At 45.0% G+C, this 17,860-nt stretch overlaps 1 protein-coding gene across 1 annotated transcript in view; it reads right to left on the bottom strand.

Moving 5' to 3' along the window:
* Positions 1-17,860, bottom strand: part of ZMYM2 (zinc finger MYM-type containing 2) — a 118,108-nt gene that overhangs the window by 28,466 nt on the left and 71,782 nt on the right. The window contains exons 3-5 of the mRNA XM_077298362.1: positions 9,320-9,599; positions 6,984-7,146; positions 5,240-5,452 (exon numbers count right to left, since the gene is read on the bottom strand). Coding sequence (XP_077154477.1) covers positions 5,240-5,452; positions 6,984-7,146; positions 9,320-9,599 — 656 coding nt within the window. The remainder of the gene's footprint in view (positions 1-5,239; positions 5,453-6,983; positions 7,147-9,319; positions 9,600-17,860) is intronic.

Here is a 17,860-nt window from a genome sequence, read left to right as displayed (position 1 = left end):
TGGATACAGATTTTACCCGTAAATTGAGAATATTGATCATGAATGATCAGTCCTGGTGGAGACATGAGCAGACTTCTCTGATAAAGATATATTACAAAGTTAATCATTTTCAGGTGTACTATTGATTTATGAAATAAAAATTAAAAACAACCGTTATAGTACTCCAAGTAGCGTTTATAAGTGATACATTGTATTTCTATGGACTGTACGCACACCCCAAGCTAATACATGTATCAAATATTGGCTCTATATTTCATGTTTCTATATGGAAAGACTTGTTACTTAAGTGCAGTGGGAGAGAAGAACCTGCCAAGGACCCGCCTAGTGCAGTGGGAGAGAACAACCTGCCAAGGACCCGCCTATCTGACTAGTCTCCCGTGGGGGGCTCAGCTTGGTTCCTGGTGGATTCTCGTGTATTTTTTCTCCTCTCTGAAATGCTGGAGGGTTTAAAGAGTCAAACATACCATGAAACCATGCAGCCAGTGCCCGATACAGGCTGCCTAATACACCGGTAGCATGTACCAGCTCTCAGATGCCACTAAGCTGTCATTAGGCAACGTATGAAGAAAACATGAAATATCAATCTTCACAAAACAGTAAAGCAAACAATATGAAACTATCTTAATTTCATAATATTAAGTTTGGAATGTTGCTAAGGTGGGAATTCCTTTTTTTTTGTAACAAAGGATGATATATAGATTTTTGGGAAAATATTCAGTATAACTTGCATTTTATTCTCAACCCTGGTGTGTTTGTATGCATAGGAGTCCGGTGGGTGTTCCTATGGAGTGACTGACAGTCGTCCTTGTATTACATAGTACCCTTTATTCTCCTTGAGGTAAAACTGGTCAAAATTAAGGCAAACATTTTCTGAAATGCGGTGTGTATAAATATAAAAAGCAGCCATGGAATGAACTTCTCATGTCATTATAATAAGATTTCCAATTTCTTATCTTTTTTTGTGAGCTCATGGGAAAATACATATAAAAACATCGTCTCCTTTCACACAATGAGAATTCACTGAGACATGAAAAGGTTCATAGGTGTTGTCTGGGCTTAGGCTACAAGACTGCAGATGTGTGAATCCTCATATCGCGGGCACTGCGCACACTGTCAGGATTCTCCGTTGCCAGTAGAGGAGTGACCACAAGTATGTGGTTTGGATACACGTGGTCACGTGTCGACTTTATGGGCACAACCTTGCTCAATGCAAGAGTATTGAGCGAGGCCGGAAACAGTCTAGTCAGGATGTGGCCAGAAGTATAAAAATCGCGGAATTTGAGTCACATTACCACTCACTCCTGGCATCAGACAATCCTGACATTACGTGAGGGTTCACAAGTCTGCAGTCACATAGGGTACAAGTCTGCTGTCACGCTAAGGCCAAGACAACCCCTTTAAAATTTGTGTATTTAGTAGAGAAACATTGTGTAACCAGGGCCAGGCTGCAGGGGTCATAGATGCATCAAACCAGATTGATGATTTTCCAGTCTGTAGTCACAAACTGCTGAATTGTGAAAGTATGTAATACGCACAGTGTCACGATTTCCCTGTATCCACAGCGTGCGTGTGCAATCACATGACAACATATATGCGATTTCGATACTCTGCAGTCACATACCGACTAGATTGTCATCCAGGTCACTACATGTTGTATTGCGAAGGATGGCAGTAAGTTCCAGCTGGTACGTGATGGTGAGGTATGCAAGTCGCACAGATATAGTCCCGTGACTGCCCCACTTACTGTGAATGCAGGGGAATTATGACAGTGTGAGCATTTTGCACTATCACAATTTGTCAGTTTGTAATCAGTGAGTACAAACTTTTCTTTTCAGCCCAGAAAACCTCGAACTACAAAATTTGGACACTAAATGAAATCCTGCGTAAAGAACAGAGTATCAAATGTTTGATAGCAATCTTTCAAAATCTAGAAGTACAAAAAAAAAATCAAGCAAAATAAATATTATAGGAAAGAACATTTGTCTAAAAAGAGTGCAGAAAAAATACCTTGACGATAAACAAGAAGTTATATCCGGTATTCGCATTTATTGACTCCTTATTACAATGAAAAGACCTAATTTAGTGGAGGCGGGATAGGGGCGGTGGAGAGGAGGCATTACTGTAGATAAGCCCCTGATGCCGGTGGGCTTAGCTCACCTTCGATTTTGGGGGTGACAGGTTCCCTTTAAATCGAAACCCTTCAGGACCCAGAAAAGAAAAGAGCTGGTTTTTGTGGAGTTACCAGTGAATGGATTGTAGCCTTGATGCCTACAGCCGTTCTGTGCCCCACGAGTCCTAGCTCTGCTCACGTAGGGTCACTGTATGGATGCAAGTCGCCATTCACACCAATGTTGCCACATCCAAGCCCATATTTAGATTTTAGTCAGTCTTGTAAATCGCGATTTGGATCCACACAATAAAGACCCCATACACATTAGATAAAAATGAGCAGATGAGTGATAGCTCATCAACATCCCAAAAAAAACTCCGGCCGCATCAGCCATTACTGGACATACTCTGCTGATGACACAGCCGCTGCTGATTATCAGATAAAAAAAAATCCACTATGCAAAACCTGCAGTGTGAACTTTGTTCATTTCACCAAACTAACATTTGTTAGAGTAAAAATCGGACATTTCGGTCATCTTATCCAATGTATACGGGCACCATGAGATACGACAATGCAAGACACCGGAGCAGAAGAGATGGATCAATTGTTCTTTTCCTTTAAACTGTATCTATGATTAGGGTAATTATAAAAATATATGTACGATTACACAAATAGAACATATAAAACCAGAAAGACTTAACCTATAAAAACAAACCACAAATATTTTTGGTCTATATCCTGCAAACCTCTATCTCAAAAGAAATATGGATTCAGCAAGACCACAATTATCCTAAAGGATATGCTTTAAAGGGAACTTTTCACAGGAGTCATGCTGCCCGAACCACATGGAGGAGGACACGGTCAGGCTGTTGCCACCATGTAGGTTTTATTCTAGGCTGCGTTTCAAAGAAAACATACTTTAGTCAGTCAGTACTTTGGGTGAAAGCTGATTAGTCTGAGGCAAGTCTCCGGTGGCTTATCCCCAGGGCCTGATCTTAGACAGGTCTTTCCATACATATGGGTACAGGAAAGACATATATGTTGGTACCATGTTAGCCAGTAGATAGAAAAATATTTAGAATTGAGAGTCCTCAGTGGTTGATACCTTTTAATGGCTAACTGAAAAGATGGTAACAAATTGCAAGCTTTCGAGACTACACAGGTCTCTTCATCAGGCAAAGACTGATGCCTGATGAAGAGACCTGTGTAGTCTCGAAAGCTTGCAATTTGTTACCATCTTTTCAGTTAGCCATTAAAAGGTATCAACCACTGAGGACTCTCAATTCTAAATATTTTTCCATACATATGGGTAGAATTGTGAGTCTTTGGAAGCAGGGTTGAAGAAGCCACCGGCTAGTGGCCTAGGACTCGTCAGCCAGGACACACAGTGCAGGGCAGCCTTGCTAACAACACTGTGCCTGTAACATCGCAGTATGGCTGCAACAGCATAGGCGGTGTCTGATGCATGCCATACCTAGTGTCCAATGTAAGCAGGACATAACACAGGCAAGTATGAATCAGGTAACAAGATCCCTTTAAATATTAACCAAAAAAATTAAGTCAATTTTCTAATCTGAACACACACACTGAATATAGTATATGATAGTTGCCACTAAAACTATAGATTAAAGCATCTTTATTAGTATGCAACCTAAAATAAACATTTTAATATTACATTTTTTACACAAATCTATATGACCATAGACTTTAGAGAACTGCTGGAAGACAGTAGTTGGCACACAATTCCCTCTCTACCATGCTGATTTGCAATGACAATTGCCGTCAATGATGGACAGCCATTTCCAAGGCCACCATATCATGCCATGTTTTTCCCGCAGCAGCCGTTGCAAGGAGACACGTATGGTTGGACCAGTCTCCTTAGATGTAGAAAGCCTGTGGGGGGGGGGGGGGGGGGGTAATGATAAGTGAATGTGCTCGAATAACAAGCGAACGTACTTAAGGTGTTATCGGCATGCTCAAATATCAAATAATATGGTCAAGTCATCGCCAGCCGCAACACATACAGGGACTGCCTAACAAACAAGCAATCACTGCATGTGCTGCAGCTGTCTAACAGCCGCGATATATCCAGCCGCACACTCTCGTACATATTTTTTTAGCACACTGAAGATGCTATTAGCACACGAGCATGCTCAGATGACACCTTATCCAAGCAAGTTCGCGCATCACTAACGGGGGGGTATCAGAAACCGGACCGGAGGCGATCAGGTGACTGCCAGGCTGGCTTTGGTTTCAAGCAGGGGCAGTCTTCATGAGACATGAGTGTCACCTCACAAACCAGTACATTACTTGTGATGAGGAAAGGCCAGAAGAAAGCTAGAGGAACAACCAGGGAAAAAAAACAATCCAACCTATCACACTACCAAGCATACCACTACTACTTTGAAAATATTATGAACTCTAAAGCAAAAAACCCCTCAAAAATGAACATTAAGTAAATGTCATCCCTTCATCCACACACACACACACACACAAATGCAATTCTCATAGGTTAAAGCTAATAAATGTAGTTTAGGGCTCGAGTGGTCAGAATGAGTTGGAAACACTGACTTGCTCCCCTGTCTACTGACCAGGCCTAACTGTAACATGCAACAAAGGGTAGCACTGCAAAAACCAAAAGAAAAGATTTCCAATCAACAAGATGCAGATTTCCAATGAATACTCACGAGAGAATTTACAAAATGTGATTTTGCCGAATACATTGAAATAGGAAAAAAAAAAAAAAGGCATTGGTAAAGACAAAGATGGTAGGTCATTGCCTCTATGTTCCATAAATATAGATGGTTAATGTCAAATTTACAAGCAGGGATAACAAATGAAGAGTAGGCATTGTCAATAGAAATGGTTTTGGTAGTAACTCTTCTTGCAAGCATCTTTTTGTTTGTTTTTTTACAGACCTGAGAGTCAATATTACACTGGGGCTGGTGAACAGGCAACACCAGGCCCCTCGTGTTTGGAAAACAGTTAATGCAGGTTCCCACTCATTGTTTCACATGTTCAGTATCAAAAAGGCGCCTGGTACAAATTGCATAGCAGTGTGTGCAGACTATCACAATGGAGAACTGTCTTTCCTTTCTAGTAGTACATGTTGGGAACAAAGTAGTTTACCAGCTTAAATTCATTGAGGCAGGCTGGACTGCAGAACCTCTTCCATTGGCCGTCGACCATGAGGACATTGTCTCCAGCTCCTTTGCTTGGCAGGTATTCACCGCAGTGCTCACAGCAATTCATGATCAAGCCGTTGGCCATCCTGTAGCGGTTGAAGCAATGGTCGCTGCACAGCTTGTGTGTCATGTTTTTAAAGCTAACTTCATGACGAATCTGGAAGTACACAACCAGAGAAACATCGTTAAGAGTTGCACAAAACCACCACCTACAAAACCAACCTAGGCATGTTGGCACATGTCAAGGTCCGAAAGATGTAATGGGTATTCAGATATTAAAAAGTACTGGCATAATGCTAGGATATTTCCTCACTGTATGATTGGGGAAAATCACTGTGGGTTTTTTTTTGTTGGTACCACCACATCTCCCTAAAAATGCAATTAAAGTGAATCTGTTACTAGGTTATTACCATGTAATCTGAGAGCAGCGTAATGTAAGGGCAGAGACCCAGATTCCAGCGATGTGTCACTTGCTGGGCAGCTTGCTGGCATTTTGATTCAATCAGTTTTCTCTGCTGCAGATATGGCCGTGCTCAGAAGGTGAAGCTCTGTATAACCCCGCCCACAGCTCTGATTGGCAGATTTCTGACAGCGGACACAGAAATCTGCCAATCAGTGGTGGGGCGGGATTACACAGAGCAGTAGACTAGGAGGCACAAGACACCTAGTCCTGTATTGATAATCTCCCGCTGATAAAACATGGATTTTATAGAAACCGCAAGTCACAGCCCATTCGTTAAAGAATGGGGAATAAATAGCTAAACACCAATTAGTGAAAAATTGGCCACAAGCTAGTGAATATAGGTCTGCAAGAGCCAATGACTGGCTAAAAAAGGATCATGCTATTTAAAGGGTCATTCCCAAAATTGTAAGTCACTCCCTTATAGATGAGAGTAGTACAATAGACAATGAATGGAGCAGAGTTTGAACGTGCGCACCTTTGCTTTGCTGAAGACGACTGGTTCGTTCTAAGGCTCAGTAAGTTATCCCATAACGCATGGATAAAGAACTTACAATTTGAGGACTAACCCTTTAAGCGGGTAGGCTTTGGAGGGCAAGTCGATAATGTTTTTTTAAAGACTTTTCATGGATGTTTCCCTTTAAATGTTTAGAACATGAATATTCTAGTTTTTTTTTGTACAGGTCTGATTAAGAACTGCAAGTTGTGGAAGAGCAAGACGTAGAACAAAACAAACAAAAATCATTATCCTTGTGATGGCGCCCACCAGTCACAGTTAAGGAAAGTACTGAAAAAGCAATTGTGATTCAGGAACGTGATTGGGTAACCCAAGCACATATTTTTGTGAACTTATAGTTTTCAGGATTATAAAGAGGCTGTCCACTACTCCAACCCTCTCCTCCTAACTGCTAAAATACCCCAGGCAAGGCACACAAAAAAAACAGCACAAGACTTCCTGGCCTGGCAATGCTCCAGCAATGTTGGCGTGGTCTCCGCTGGCAGAAATCTAGTATTGTTACGTCACCTTGACCGCTGCAGCCAATTATCAGCCACTGATTGGCTGCGGACGTCCGCTCTGACGGACTACGGAGTTAGGTCAGGTGACCACAAGGAGAGACTGTGCAGTAACGTCAGCAGTCCATTAGGCGAGTACGGTGCAGGCACTTCAGCAGCTAAAAAGGGATTATCCACTAATGGAGGACACCTTTAAAAGAAATAAGTGATGTACCTCAGTTAGTTTGCCGCAGATCGTGCACCTGGACTTGTTTTGATTTTTGGCAGAGTTCTGCTTGTCCTCGTATAATGACAGACAGTAGGTACTGCAGAATTCCTGGAAGGATTCACTTGAATCTACTTGGGCAACAATTGTACCTTTCATTGTTGTTATATCTCTGAAATAAAAACATAAAGACATCTCAACATGCAGACGACACTCAAGTGGGTAGAAAGTTTTCAAAGTCGATATCAGAAAAATATTTGATGATAAAAATTAAGCACTCTCTCAAAGCTATTGAAAATCAGGTCTGGTTTCACAGCATTTACACCTGGAGTGTTTTTTTTTATACTTTGTGGCAGAATGTACCAGGCTCAGGCATGGGCTGAAGGGCACGTCACGAATGCTATGGTCTGTATCATGTTTACAGCAATAAACATCCCGTGCAGCTCTTCTCCCTTAGGCCATGTTTACACGTTGCGTTTTTGATGCATTTTTTCCTGCAGGCAAAACCTGCTCTCTTGGCAGTAAAGAAGCAACATCAAAAAAGCAGGTTTTGCTGAGCTTTTACCGCGTATTTGTCAGTGTACATTTGTCTCTCATGCATGCTGAAAGTTTAGTACATAGAAAAAAATAATCTAATTCAACTTCATCAGGTTTTGGCACCAAACACGCAGCAAAACCCGATACCGGCGCTTTTTGCACTTACTCATTGCTTTCAACAGGTTTGTTGTACTGTGAAACGCAGCTGAAAATTTGCATTAAAAACGCATAAAACAACTGCAAAAAAGGCAACGTGTGAACATAACCTAATTCATATTCTTCCTGTCAGTAGAAGTGACAATTCCGGTACTATAAGTGAGGGAATAATGCAGTTTCCATACGTATACAGTTTAGGTTTGCTTCATTACCACAAGCGATTTAAAATGTGAGGTCATGATTAGAAAATTCAATACTTCGCAAAATTAATATTGCCAGACTTGGGATTTCATATTAAAAAAAATATTTTTGCGTTATGACTGTATATTTTAAAGTCGTGCTAAAATACACACTGGCCACTAAGCGAATAATAGAATCCTACTACTCGTTGACATTAACCGCAGTGACCTGCAGATCGTAGGTGACCCGGACTGTAATGGAATACTTAAAGGGGTTTATCCTCCCCTCAGACAACCCCTTCTCAATCTCATGGATTGCCCCTATAAAAGTAAGAATAGCTACTCACCTGCGGTGATGGCGACTGCTCTCTCGATGCTTAAGTGATGTTGTTACGTCACGCGAGCCCCGAGTCCAATCTGCGATGGTTTCACTGTCCCCGCCATAGGATTTGGATACAGTAAAGCCAGTGCTGATTGGGTGCAGGGTTCGTACGACATTACGACATCACATAAGCACTGGAAGAGAGCGTGCCAACGGTGAGTACAAGTGTTTTATTTTAACAAGGGAAAACACTCCGATAGAGAAAGGTTTGTCCTGGTAGTGGGAAACCCATTTAAATCAGAATTTTCTAATCAGGGCAAATGTCATTGTGAAGGGAGTGAGAGGAGGAGAGCTGTGATATCACCTGTTGAGAGTGCTGGATCCTGTGATCTCTACTGTATAGAGCTGTTCCTTTTCATTGTGTGATGATATTGTTTAAAAGTTTCCCTTTTTTTTGTTTTTAACCACCTCGCCTGGTGGCACTGCTGCCCTAACAATGCGCTCTCTCATGCTGCAGGTAGCAGTGCAGCCAGCTTCAGAGCTTTGCTTACATGCTCCTTGACTAGGAAACAATGCAGCGATGGCCGGCAAATTAGGCAACAAGTAGAACACTATAAACTTTACAGTGTCTCCGTTCATGAAAACGGAGGATTGTTAAGAAGAGGAACATTGCCAAGTTGATCATTTTTATAAAGTTCGCAATTTTACACATTTAAGAAGTTGAAACAACCTCTGAACATAAACCTGATTCAAACAATAGATTATTTTCTAGCGGCCTCTGATATATTAAAAGTGGCTGGACAACGCTTTTATACAGTAGTCACATGGCTGGACTGGCTGATTGATAAGGTATCACTTTGTTTTCTTTCCATTTCTACACCATTAAAGGCATTTTTTTATTTTATTTTAAGGCCATGTGCACACGTTCAGTATTTGGTCAGCATTTTACCCCAGTATTTGTAAGCCAAAAACAGGAGTGGGTGATAAATACAGATGTGGTGACGTGTTTCGATTATACTTTTCCTCTGATTGTTCCACTCCTGGTTTTGGCTTACAAATACTGAGGTAATATACTGATCGTCTCTTTAAACCATTCCTGTTCTGCGCTTTCTCACGGTCCTCTACAATACGTTTATACCACAGTGGCTTACTTTTTGCACATAGTGCAGAGCTTCTTTGGAGCTGGTTTCTGTGAAAAGGATGACAAGCAAGTAGTGGAACAAAACAAATGAGTGGATCCTTTCCGCTGGTATGCAGTCTGCCCTTTCTGAAGCGGCTTCTTGCAGTTTGCACAAGTGACTTTAACAGCTTTCGAGGGCTGCTGTGATGAAGACTGCAAGACTTGTTTCGGAAGGGAAGCCACTGGCGACATGGTATCCAAGCCAGGTTGCTGATTCCGAGGAAATGAAGCAGATTGCGATATCCAGGCATCTAAAACGAAATAAAAAATACCAGGGCGTTTTGTATATTAACAGATTTAAGCATGCAAGTCATGACCCCATTTCCCCATCTTCTATGGTTACGACTTTACCCTGAGGAAGAAGATGGAAGCATGCTGGATACCCCACAAACCAACAATGCAGTGTTAAGCTACATCTACACTACACAATACGTGGTGATATATGTCATCAGATTAATAACATGCTTGCCGCTCGGCAGCCATTTAAAGGGAATCTGACAGCTTCCACGTGTCTTTATCCCACCCTGTAGATGGCTTCAAAAAAGACCCTTTTCTTTCATTTTCACTTTCCTTAAAATCATTTAATTTGGCCAGGGATATGCAAGTCAGTGGGCATTTTTAATCCCCCAGACTAATCGTCTCACTTATGTTATCGCGCCCACGTGGGCATGAGTAACATGATTTGCACCACCAGCTCTCTGAAAATCTCTCCTTTATTGAATGCACAGTAAGCTGAATGTACACACCACGGCTTCATCGGCGCATGCACAGGAAGGCAGCGGTGACGCAGTTACCGACGGTCCTGCAAATTGCCCTGCTGGCTGTGTCCTGCGTCACCGGTCAATTTTCACTTTTTTTTTTTTCCTTATAGGAACCTGTCACCATGAAAATGCAGTCCAATCTACAGGCACCACGCTTAAGAACAGGAGGAGCTGAGCTGACATATATAGTTTGTGATAAAAGATTCAGTATAACTTGGGTTTTAATCATTTAATCCCTGCTGTTTCTGGCAGATTTCGTTGTATAAGAGTGCATACAGTGGTGGCTGTCAGTCACTAACAGGACCGCCAACCGGACTGAAGATCCTAGAACAATCAGGTTTCAATGATGAAATAGGGATTTTTGTGTACTCACCGTAAAATCCTTTTCTCCGAGCCATTCATTGGGGGACACAGACCATGGGTGTATGCTGCTGCCACCAGGAGGCTGACACTAAGTAATACAAAGAAAGTTAGCTCCTCCCCTGCAGTATACACCCTCCTGCTGGCTCCCAGCTAACCAGTTCGGTGCAAAAGCAGTAGGAGATCAATAACAACATATAAGCGTATAGCATGTCACATTATATATGAGAGTATAACATATCAAATGATAAAAACAAGTACAACTAATAATAGGGAGGGAGCTGTGTCCCCCAATGAATGGCTCGGAGAAAAGGATTTTACGGTGAGTACACAAAAATCCCTTTTTCTCCTTCGCCTCATTGGGGGACACAGACCATGGGTTGTCCCAAAGCAGACCCAGGGTGGGGACAACATCAGATCAGGCCATGTAACGGCTACTTACAAGTGCGCCACTGCGGCCTGCAGAGTCCGCCTGCCCAGACTCACATCTGTGGAAGTGTGGGAATTATAGTGCTTCAACAATGCATGCGGACTGGACGAATCCGCAAGCTTGCAGGCGTGCCTTGCCGACGCCTGGTGCCTAGAACCCTCGACAGACAGGGAGATAGGCTGACATCTAGCATGGAAGGAATCCTGGATGGTGAAACGGATTCACCATGTTAGCATGGCCGATGAAATGGCTAAACCCTTCCTGAAAACGTCAGGAAGCCTTCCTCTACCGTCAGGAAGCCCAAATAAAGAGTCCAACCGTCGGAAGGACGCCGTCCTCGAGACGTACCTACTCAGAGCACTCACTTCGTCCAGAATATGGGGAACTCGTTCCATTTTGTGGACTGGTGCCGAAAGAGATGAGGGAAGATCTATGCCCTCATAACAGTGGTAATACATTACCACCTTGGTAAGAAGTGAAGGGGATGGCCTGAGGACAACCTTGCCTTGAAGGTAATAAGGGAAAAAAAACCTGAAAGAGCAGAACAGCTAGCTCCAAAGACTCGTCATAGTGAGGATATCGCAGAGAAAAAAGGGCGACTTTCCCTGATAGTAAAGTCTGCTCGGATGAAAAGAAGTCTACTGTAAGACTCCTAGGATCATTAAGGTCCCAATGACCTAACGGTATGCGATAGGGAAGAACTACGTGTGAAAACTTCCTGTGAGAAAGTCCCTAATTGCAGTTTTGCTGCGATAAGGCGGGATGATACTAGCTCCGCAAACAAAAAAACTGACGTAGTCAATGCGAATCTCGGAGGATCGCTGGGGCCCCTTTCTGCTTCCGAAAGGCTTTCAGAAGTAGTGGAAGGAGAGTTATGGAAACTGGTACCACGGCAGAACCAGAGCATGGAGTGCGATGGCTCTTGGATCTCGAGGCCGAACCACGAACACGAGTACATTGGCATTCGGTCTGGACATCATCCGACCTATAAGTGGAGAGCTCCAGTGAAGGCAGATCTGATGGAAGACCTCGGGGGGAAGTTCCCACTGACTTGAGGCGGAACCCTGATGGCTGAATTTGTTTGCCGTCCAGAGTTCTACTCCTGGGATATATACTGCCGAGAGCACTGAATGATAGATCTCGGCCTATCATAGAATGTGAGGTATCTCGGTCATGGCGCCTGGCCATGGGTACCTGCTAGATGATTGACGTATGGCACTGCCGTGGCATTATCCAATTGAATTTGGATAGGGTGACCCGCCAGAAGGCAGTGGACCTGCTGTAGGACTACCGTTCGGATCTCCAGAGCAATGATAGGGAGAGGAAGACTGGCATTGGTAGTTACTAATAACCATTGAACCAGGAGAAAGGCCCTGGATGAAGAAGGAGCTCAGAGACTATCGCCTGAAAGTCTTTTTGACTTGCTGAAAAAGAGTGGAGCGAAGGAAACCGCTTCCATTGTCGTCACCATTTTTCCTCATAACTCTCCTAGCAAATCGAATGAAATGAGGGGAAGAGTAATCAAGCCCTCAGAACTCTCCTTGCGCGAGATCCCTGTTGAAGGGCCATGACCTTGTCTCGAGGGAGAATTACCAGCCTTCTAGAAGTGTGCAGGATTATCCTCAAAAAGGATATCTGCTGGGCTGGAAATGAGGAGAATTTGTTTAAGTGTAGCTGCCAGTCCAGGTGAGAGGGTATCGCAAGTGATATAGACGACTCAGCGTAGTCCTGGAAGGGCGGCTAGACAGTCGACCAAACAGGGCAGGACGAGCACGCCTCTAGGGTGCAAGAGAAAACATGACATCCGCCATGACCTGTGCGAACACTCTGGGTGCGGAAGCAAGGCCGAAGGACAAGGTTGTGACTTGAAAATGCTGTTCACGGATGGAAAGGCGAAGGAATTTTTTAAAGAGGGTAAGCATCCCGAGTGTCGATGGATGCCGAAAAAAAAAACAAAAAAAAACTGCACCTTGTTCTGTTGAAGTAAGGACTGAGCTGAGGAACTCCATCCGAAGAAGGAGGACCATGTCAAAGGTTGTTAGAAGTTTGAGGTCCAGGGTCAGTCTAGACTGTGCTGGACAATCCTTAAACAATCCTTTGTCAGTCTCCCGCTCAAAAGATTTGATTGGCCAGTTGTTACTGGTGTGAATCAAGGTAGATAAGGTCTCCAGCCAGGAGACCATTGCTCTAGCAATCCATGCGGCAGCTAGGGAAGATCGAGAGCTGAACCCGAAGGCGCAAGACGGGACGAACCAGATTTGCTATCTGACAGTCCGTGGTATTTTTAATTGATGACCTATCAGGTAGGGATACTGGTAGGTATACCACAGGAGATTCTACCCGGTTAATCTACCCCATGGCGGAATGTGCAGCTGCATGCAGCAGGTCATAGTCTCTTGCCATCGCCGCTCTCTTTTGACAGTGCAGAAATAAAACTTAGGAAACCTCGATCCATCATCCTCTTAACAGGGAAGTTGAGAGGAATTGTCCGCCTTCTTGCATCATCCGCTAAATAGTGGTGATGCAGAGGGGGGTGCTCGTACGCCAAAAAAGGTTGCCTCTGTATATCCACAGAGTTCAGGTTTCCGGAGGACAGGACAGGTTGTCTGGCGTTAGGCCTGGATGCAGAAGAGGAAACATGGAGGCGACATTCCATGTGCTCGTCTGTTGATGGTGTGGGGAGATCGGGGCCCTTTAAAAGGACCCGTCGCCCTTAAAAATCAGGCCAGGCATGGCATCCCACGTAGAGGCTTCTGTCCAGTGAACTCCTTATGAGGGACACTGCGTAGTCTAGAGCAGAACCAGAGTCTTCGTCAACGTACCGAGATTGGTTACTCGTCTCTGAAGCTCTGGCAAGTTCAGGCAATATCTGTTACAAACTCCACCGCTGCGCTCCAGCGTCCTCGTTCTCACCGCTCCAGCGCTGCGCTCCAGCGTCCTCGTTCTCACCGCTCCAGCGCTGCGCTCCAGCGTCCCCGTTCTCACCGCTCCAGCGCTGCGCTCCTGCGTCCTCAATCCACCGCTGCAACGTCCGGTTCTGCACGCTCCTCTGCTTCCCTGGCACTTCCGGTGGCCAGGCCCTCGGCTGGTGTTCTTTCCCTGCGCAGGCGCTCCAGCTTTCCTATAGGAAGCAGGCTCAGCATCCCTGCCTCCTCCTCCTGAAGTCATGTGTTCCTTTCTATCCAATTCCGTTCCTGCTCCTCCTATAAAGGCTAGTTCCTCCTGCTTCCTGGTGCCTGATTGTTTTAGCATTTTGCTATTACGTTTGGCCCTTCGTATTGCTCTATACTCTGTGCCTGTACTCTGTGCTAGCCCGTGCTACCCTCCGGTTCCCTTCCTTCCCTTGGTAGCTTCCCTTCAGCCCCTGCTCTAATACTCCTGTTGTTTACCTCTGATCTTTGGTTTGTTTTCCTTTCCTCAGGTTCCCTCCGTTCCAGTCTCCTCGTTCTCCAGGCCCTTCGTCTGCTTCCCGTATTTCATTCCGTTACCCTGCCTCCTTTTGTCTCTCTTCCTGGAGCCGTCCCTGCTGGTATCTCACCGTGGGTAAGTGACCTCTGGGCTTGCTCCTTGCGGTCCCTGTATAGGGGTCGTTCCCTCCTAGGTCGCTCGCCCAGGGGTAGGGCTCCCCACGGTCCAGAGGGTCCACTCTTGTATTCCGCTAGGTTGCTACAATATCCAATCATATAATCAGAGCTTTGTTGTTATCAAATCATTGGTGAGGGAGCAGGAAACGAAAACATCCGTTTTCTAGATGCCTGTATGTTTCAAGACGCCTGTACGTTTCTAGAATACTTGCGGCCCCTGCTAGCCGACGGCTCCCATGTAGGATAGGGACCATGTATATCAGTCCTGCGAGCACTCCGGGCCACAGAGGGTACCCGAGGGGATTTAATCTCTTGGTCAGAGAACCATGGATTGCGGTCAGTGACGAAGTCCACTGAGGGGAACTAGAGGATAAGCTGGGGTTGGCGGCGGAGGGCTCCTCGGATTGAGCATGCGCCCTTAAGACCAGGGAATACTGGTCATTCGCCTTTAAGACCAGGGAATACTGGTCATGCGCCTTTAAGACAAGGGAATACTGGTCATGTGCCTTTAAGACCAGGGAATACTGGTCATGCGCCTTTAAGACCAGGGAATACTGGTCATGAGCTTTTAAGATCAGGGAACACTGGTCATTCGCCTTTAAGACCAGGGAGTACTGGAGACGCGCCTTTAAGACCAGACAATTCTGGACATGCGCCTTTAAGACCAGACAATACTGGACATGCGCCTTTGAGACCAAGGAATACTTGTCATACGCCTTTAAGACCAGGGAATACTGGCCGAGTGCCTTTAAGACCAGGGAATACTGGTCATGCACCTTTAAGACCAGGGAATACCGGTCATTGTGATGTAGAGTGGATGTGCCCCTTTAATGCTAAAAATCGTTGCCCCAGTGTGAGCCGGCCGGGTGGACCAAGATGGCCACCGTGAGTTGCAGAGTTGATAAAATCTCGCAGAGAGCGAGAAGCGCCAACTCAGGGGGCGGAGCCACGGACACGATGTTGAATAGGCCCAAGCCGGGGCCTAAATTTCTGTAGCAGGCGGGCGACACCAGCGGGGCGTTTCAGGCGAGACTTCCGGGATGCGGCCTACACATCGGCCAAAGCCAGGGGCTAAATTTTTGCAGCCGGCCAGAGCGTTACCTCAGAGAGGTGGGCCACAGGAAAGTGGCTGAGGCTGCCTGTCAGCATGTGGATATCCCTCTGAAGATGGATCCACTCACCATCGGTGCGCGTCTCGGCATGGAGCCGCCGCGGATGTGGGTTTCAGCGCTGTTCTGTGCAGCGTGGACGGTGCAGGGATAAACCTCAATCCATCATCCGTATGTTAGGGAGGTGGAGAGGAACCGTCCGCCTCCTTGTGCCATCCGCTTTCACAGTGGTGGGACAGTGGGGGCTGCTAGGACGCCATAGAGAGGGGCCTCTGTACAGCCGAGGGTAAAACCTGGTGGACAGGGCCAGTTGTCCGGCATTAGGCCTGGCTCCAGGAGAGGATACATGGAGGCGACACTCCATGTGGTCGCCTGCTGCTGGTGTGGGGAGATCGGGACCATGAAAGGAACCGTCGCCCCTGAACTGAGCTCAGAAATGGCTTCCCACGTCGCAGGAGAGGGTACGGGGAGGTATACTCGCCGTGCTCGCCTGTTGATGGTTCGGGGGAGATCGAAACCTTGAAAGGAACTGTCGCCCCCTTCACTCCGTTAATTAAAAAATAAAAATTTACAGAAAAGTAAAAAATAAAATAAAAACGTTGGGGTCTGAAACAGACCCGTGTGCCTCCTACAGACACTAAGCAAGAACTGGTTAGCTGGGAGCCAGCAGGAGGGCGTATACTGCAGGGGAGGAGCTAACTTTCTTTGTATTACTTAGTGTCAGCCTTCTGGTGGCAGCAGCATACACCCACAGTCTGTGTCCCCCAATGAGGCGAAGGAGAAAACACAGTTTATACCGAATCTTTTCTCTCAAATCTATATATCAATATACTCAGCTTCCCCTGCTCTACAACATGGTGACTGCAGATTGGACTGCATTTTCCATGTGACAGGTTTCCTTTAAAGTCTGCTTCCAAAGAACGTCCGCCAATCAGCAAAAGATTAATAGCCTGTATATACAGAGAGACCTAAGTAAAGGCTGTGCACTGAGCGATCCATAACATGCATAAGCGTATATAGGCTGCCATGGTTCTCGGGAGAGAAAGACCTGTGCTGCAGAGAACAATGATTTTTCAGCTGCACAAAGGATCATTTCACCTGATGAACGAGCATTTCACTTGTTCGTCGGATGATCTGCACCATTTACATGGAAACAATCATGAATTGAGCAATTCTTGAACAGTACTGATCACCAAAAGTATAGCTTTGTTAAAAAATATAGTTAGGCTATGTGCACACGTCAGGATTTCTTGCCGAAATTTCCTGAACAAAACCGGACATTTTCTGCAAGAAATCCGCATGCGTTTTTTTTTTTGCGTTTTCTCCCGGAGGTTCCCAATGCAATAATATAGTGGGAAATCTGCAAAAAATCCACAAAATTAATGAACATGCTGTTTTTTTTACCGTGATGCGCTTTTTCGCGGAAAAAAACGCAACATATGCACAAAAATTGCAGAATGCATTATAAATGATGGCATGCATATGTATTTATAGCAAAAAAATGCAAAAAATCCTGAACGTGTGCACACAGCTTCATAGGTATGTGTTCACTTATTTCAGATAGTTTATAAAAGTCAGTATCTAAAAACCTTTGTTTTACATTCCATTTTTCAAAAGAAGCAGGCTGCAATCTTGTGGGTGGCGCAGCTTCTCACTCATCCCTTTGCCATCACACATGCTTTTAATGCATAACACAGGCAGGGAGGCCGGAAGCGCCCTGCTCTCAGGTCCTTAATACTACTTTATAAGGCCGGCGTCACACTCAGCGTATGAAAATACGGTCCATTTTTTACGGCCGTAATACGCAGAAATGTTCCCAAAATAGTGATCCGTATGTCCTCCGTAGGCAGGGTGTGGCAGCGTATTTTGCGCATGTCATCCTCCGTATGCAAGGAATTTTTGGAATGTTTAAATAAAAATTAACATTTAAATTTTTTTTTTTACACAAAATTTATTTCAGCTCCAATTTGTTTTATTTTACCAAGGGTAACAGGAGAAAATGGACCCCAAAGGTTGTTGTACAATTTGTCCTGAGTACGCCCATACCCCATATGTGGGGATAAACGACTGTTTGGGAGCATGGCAGAGCTCGGAAGGGAAGGAGCGCCATTTGACTTTTCAATGCAAAATTGACTGGAATTGAGATGGGACACCATGTTGCGTTTGGAGAGCCCCTGATGTGGGAGGGAACCACTGTTTGGGCGCATGGCAGAGCTCGGAAGGGAAGGAGCGCCATTTGGAATGCAGACTTAGATGGATTGGTCTGCA

This window comes from Ranitomeya variabilis, chromosome 3 (genome assembly GCF_051348905.1).
Source record: "Ranitomeya variabilis isolate aRanVar5 chromosome 3, aRanVar5.hap1, whole genome shotgun sequence".
NCBI classification, from domain to species: Eukaryota; Metazoa; Chordata; class Amphibia; order Anura; family Dendrobatidae; genus Ranitomeya; species Ranitomeya variabilis.
This window is presented reverse-complemented; position numbering and strand designations above follow the sequence as displayed.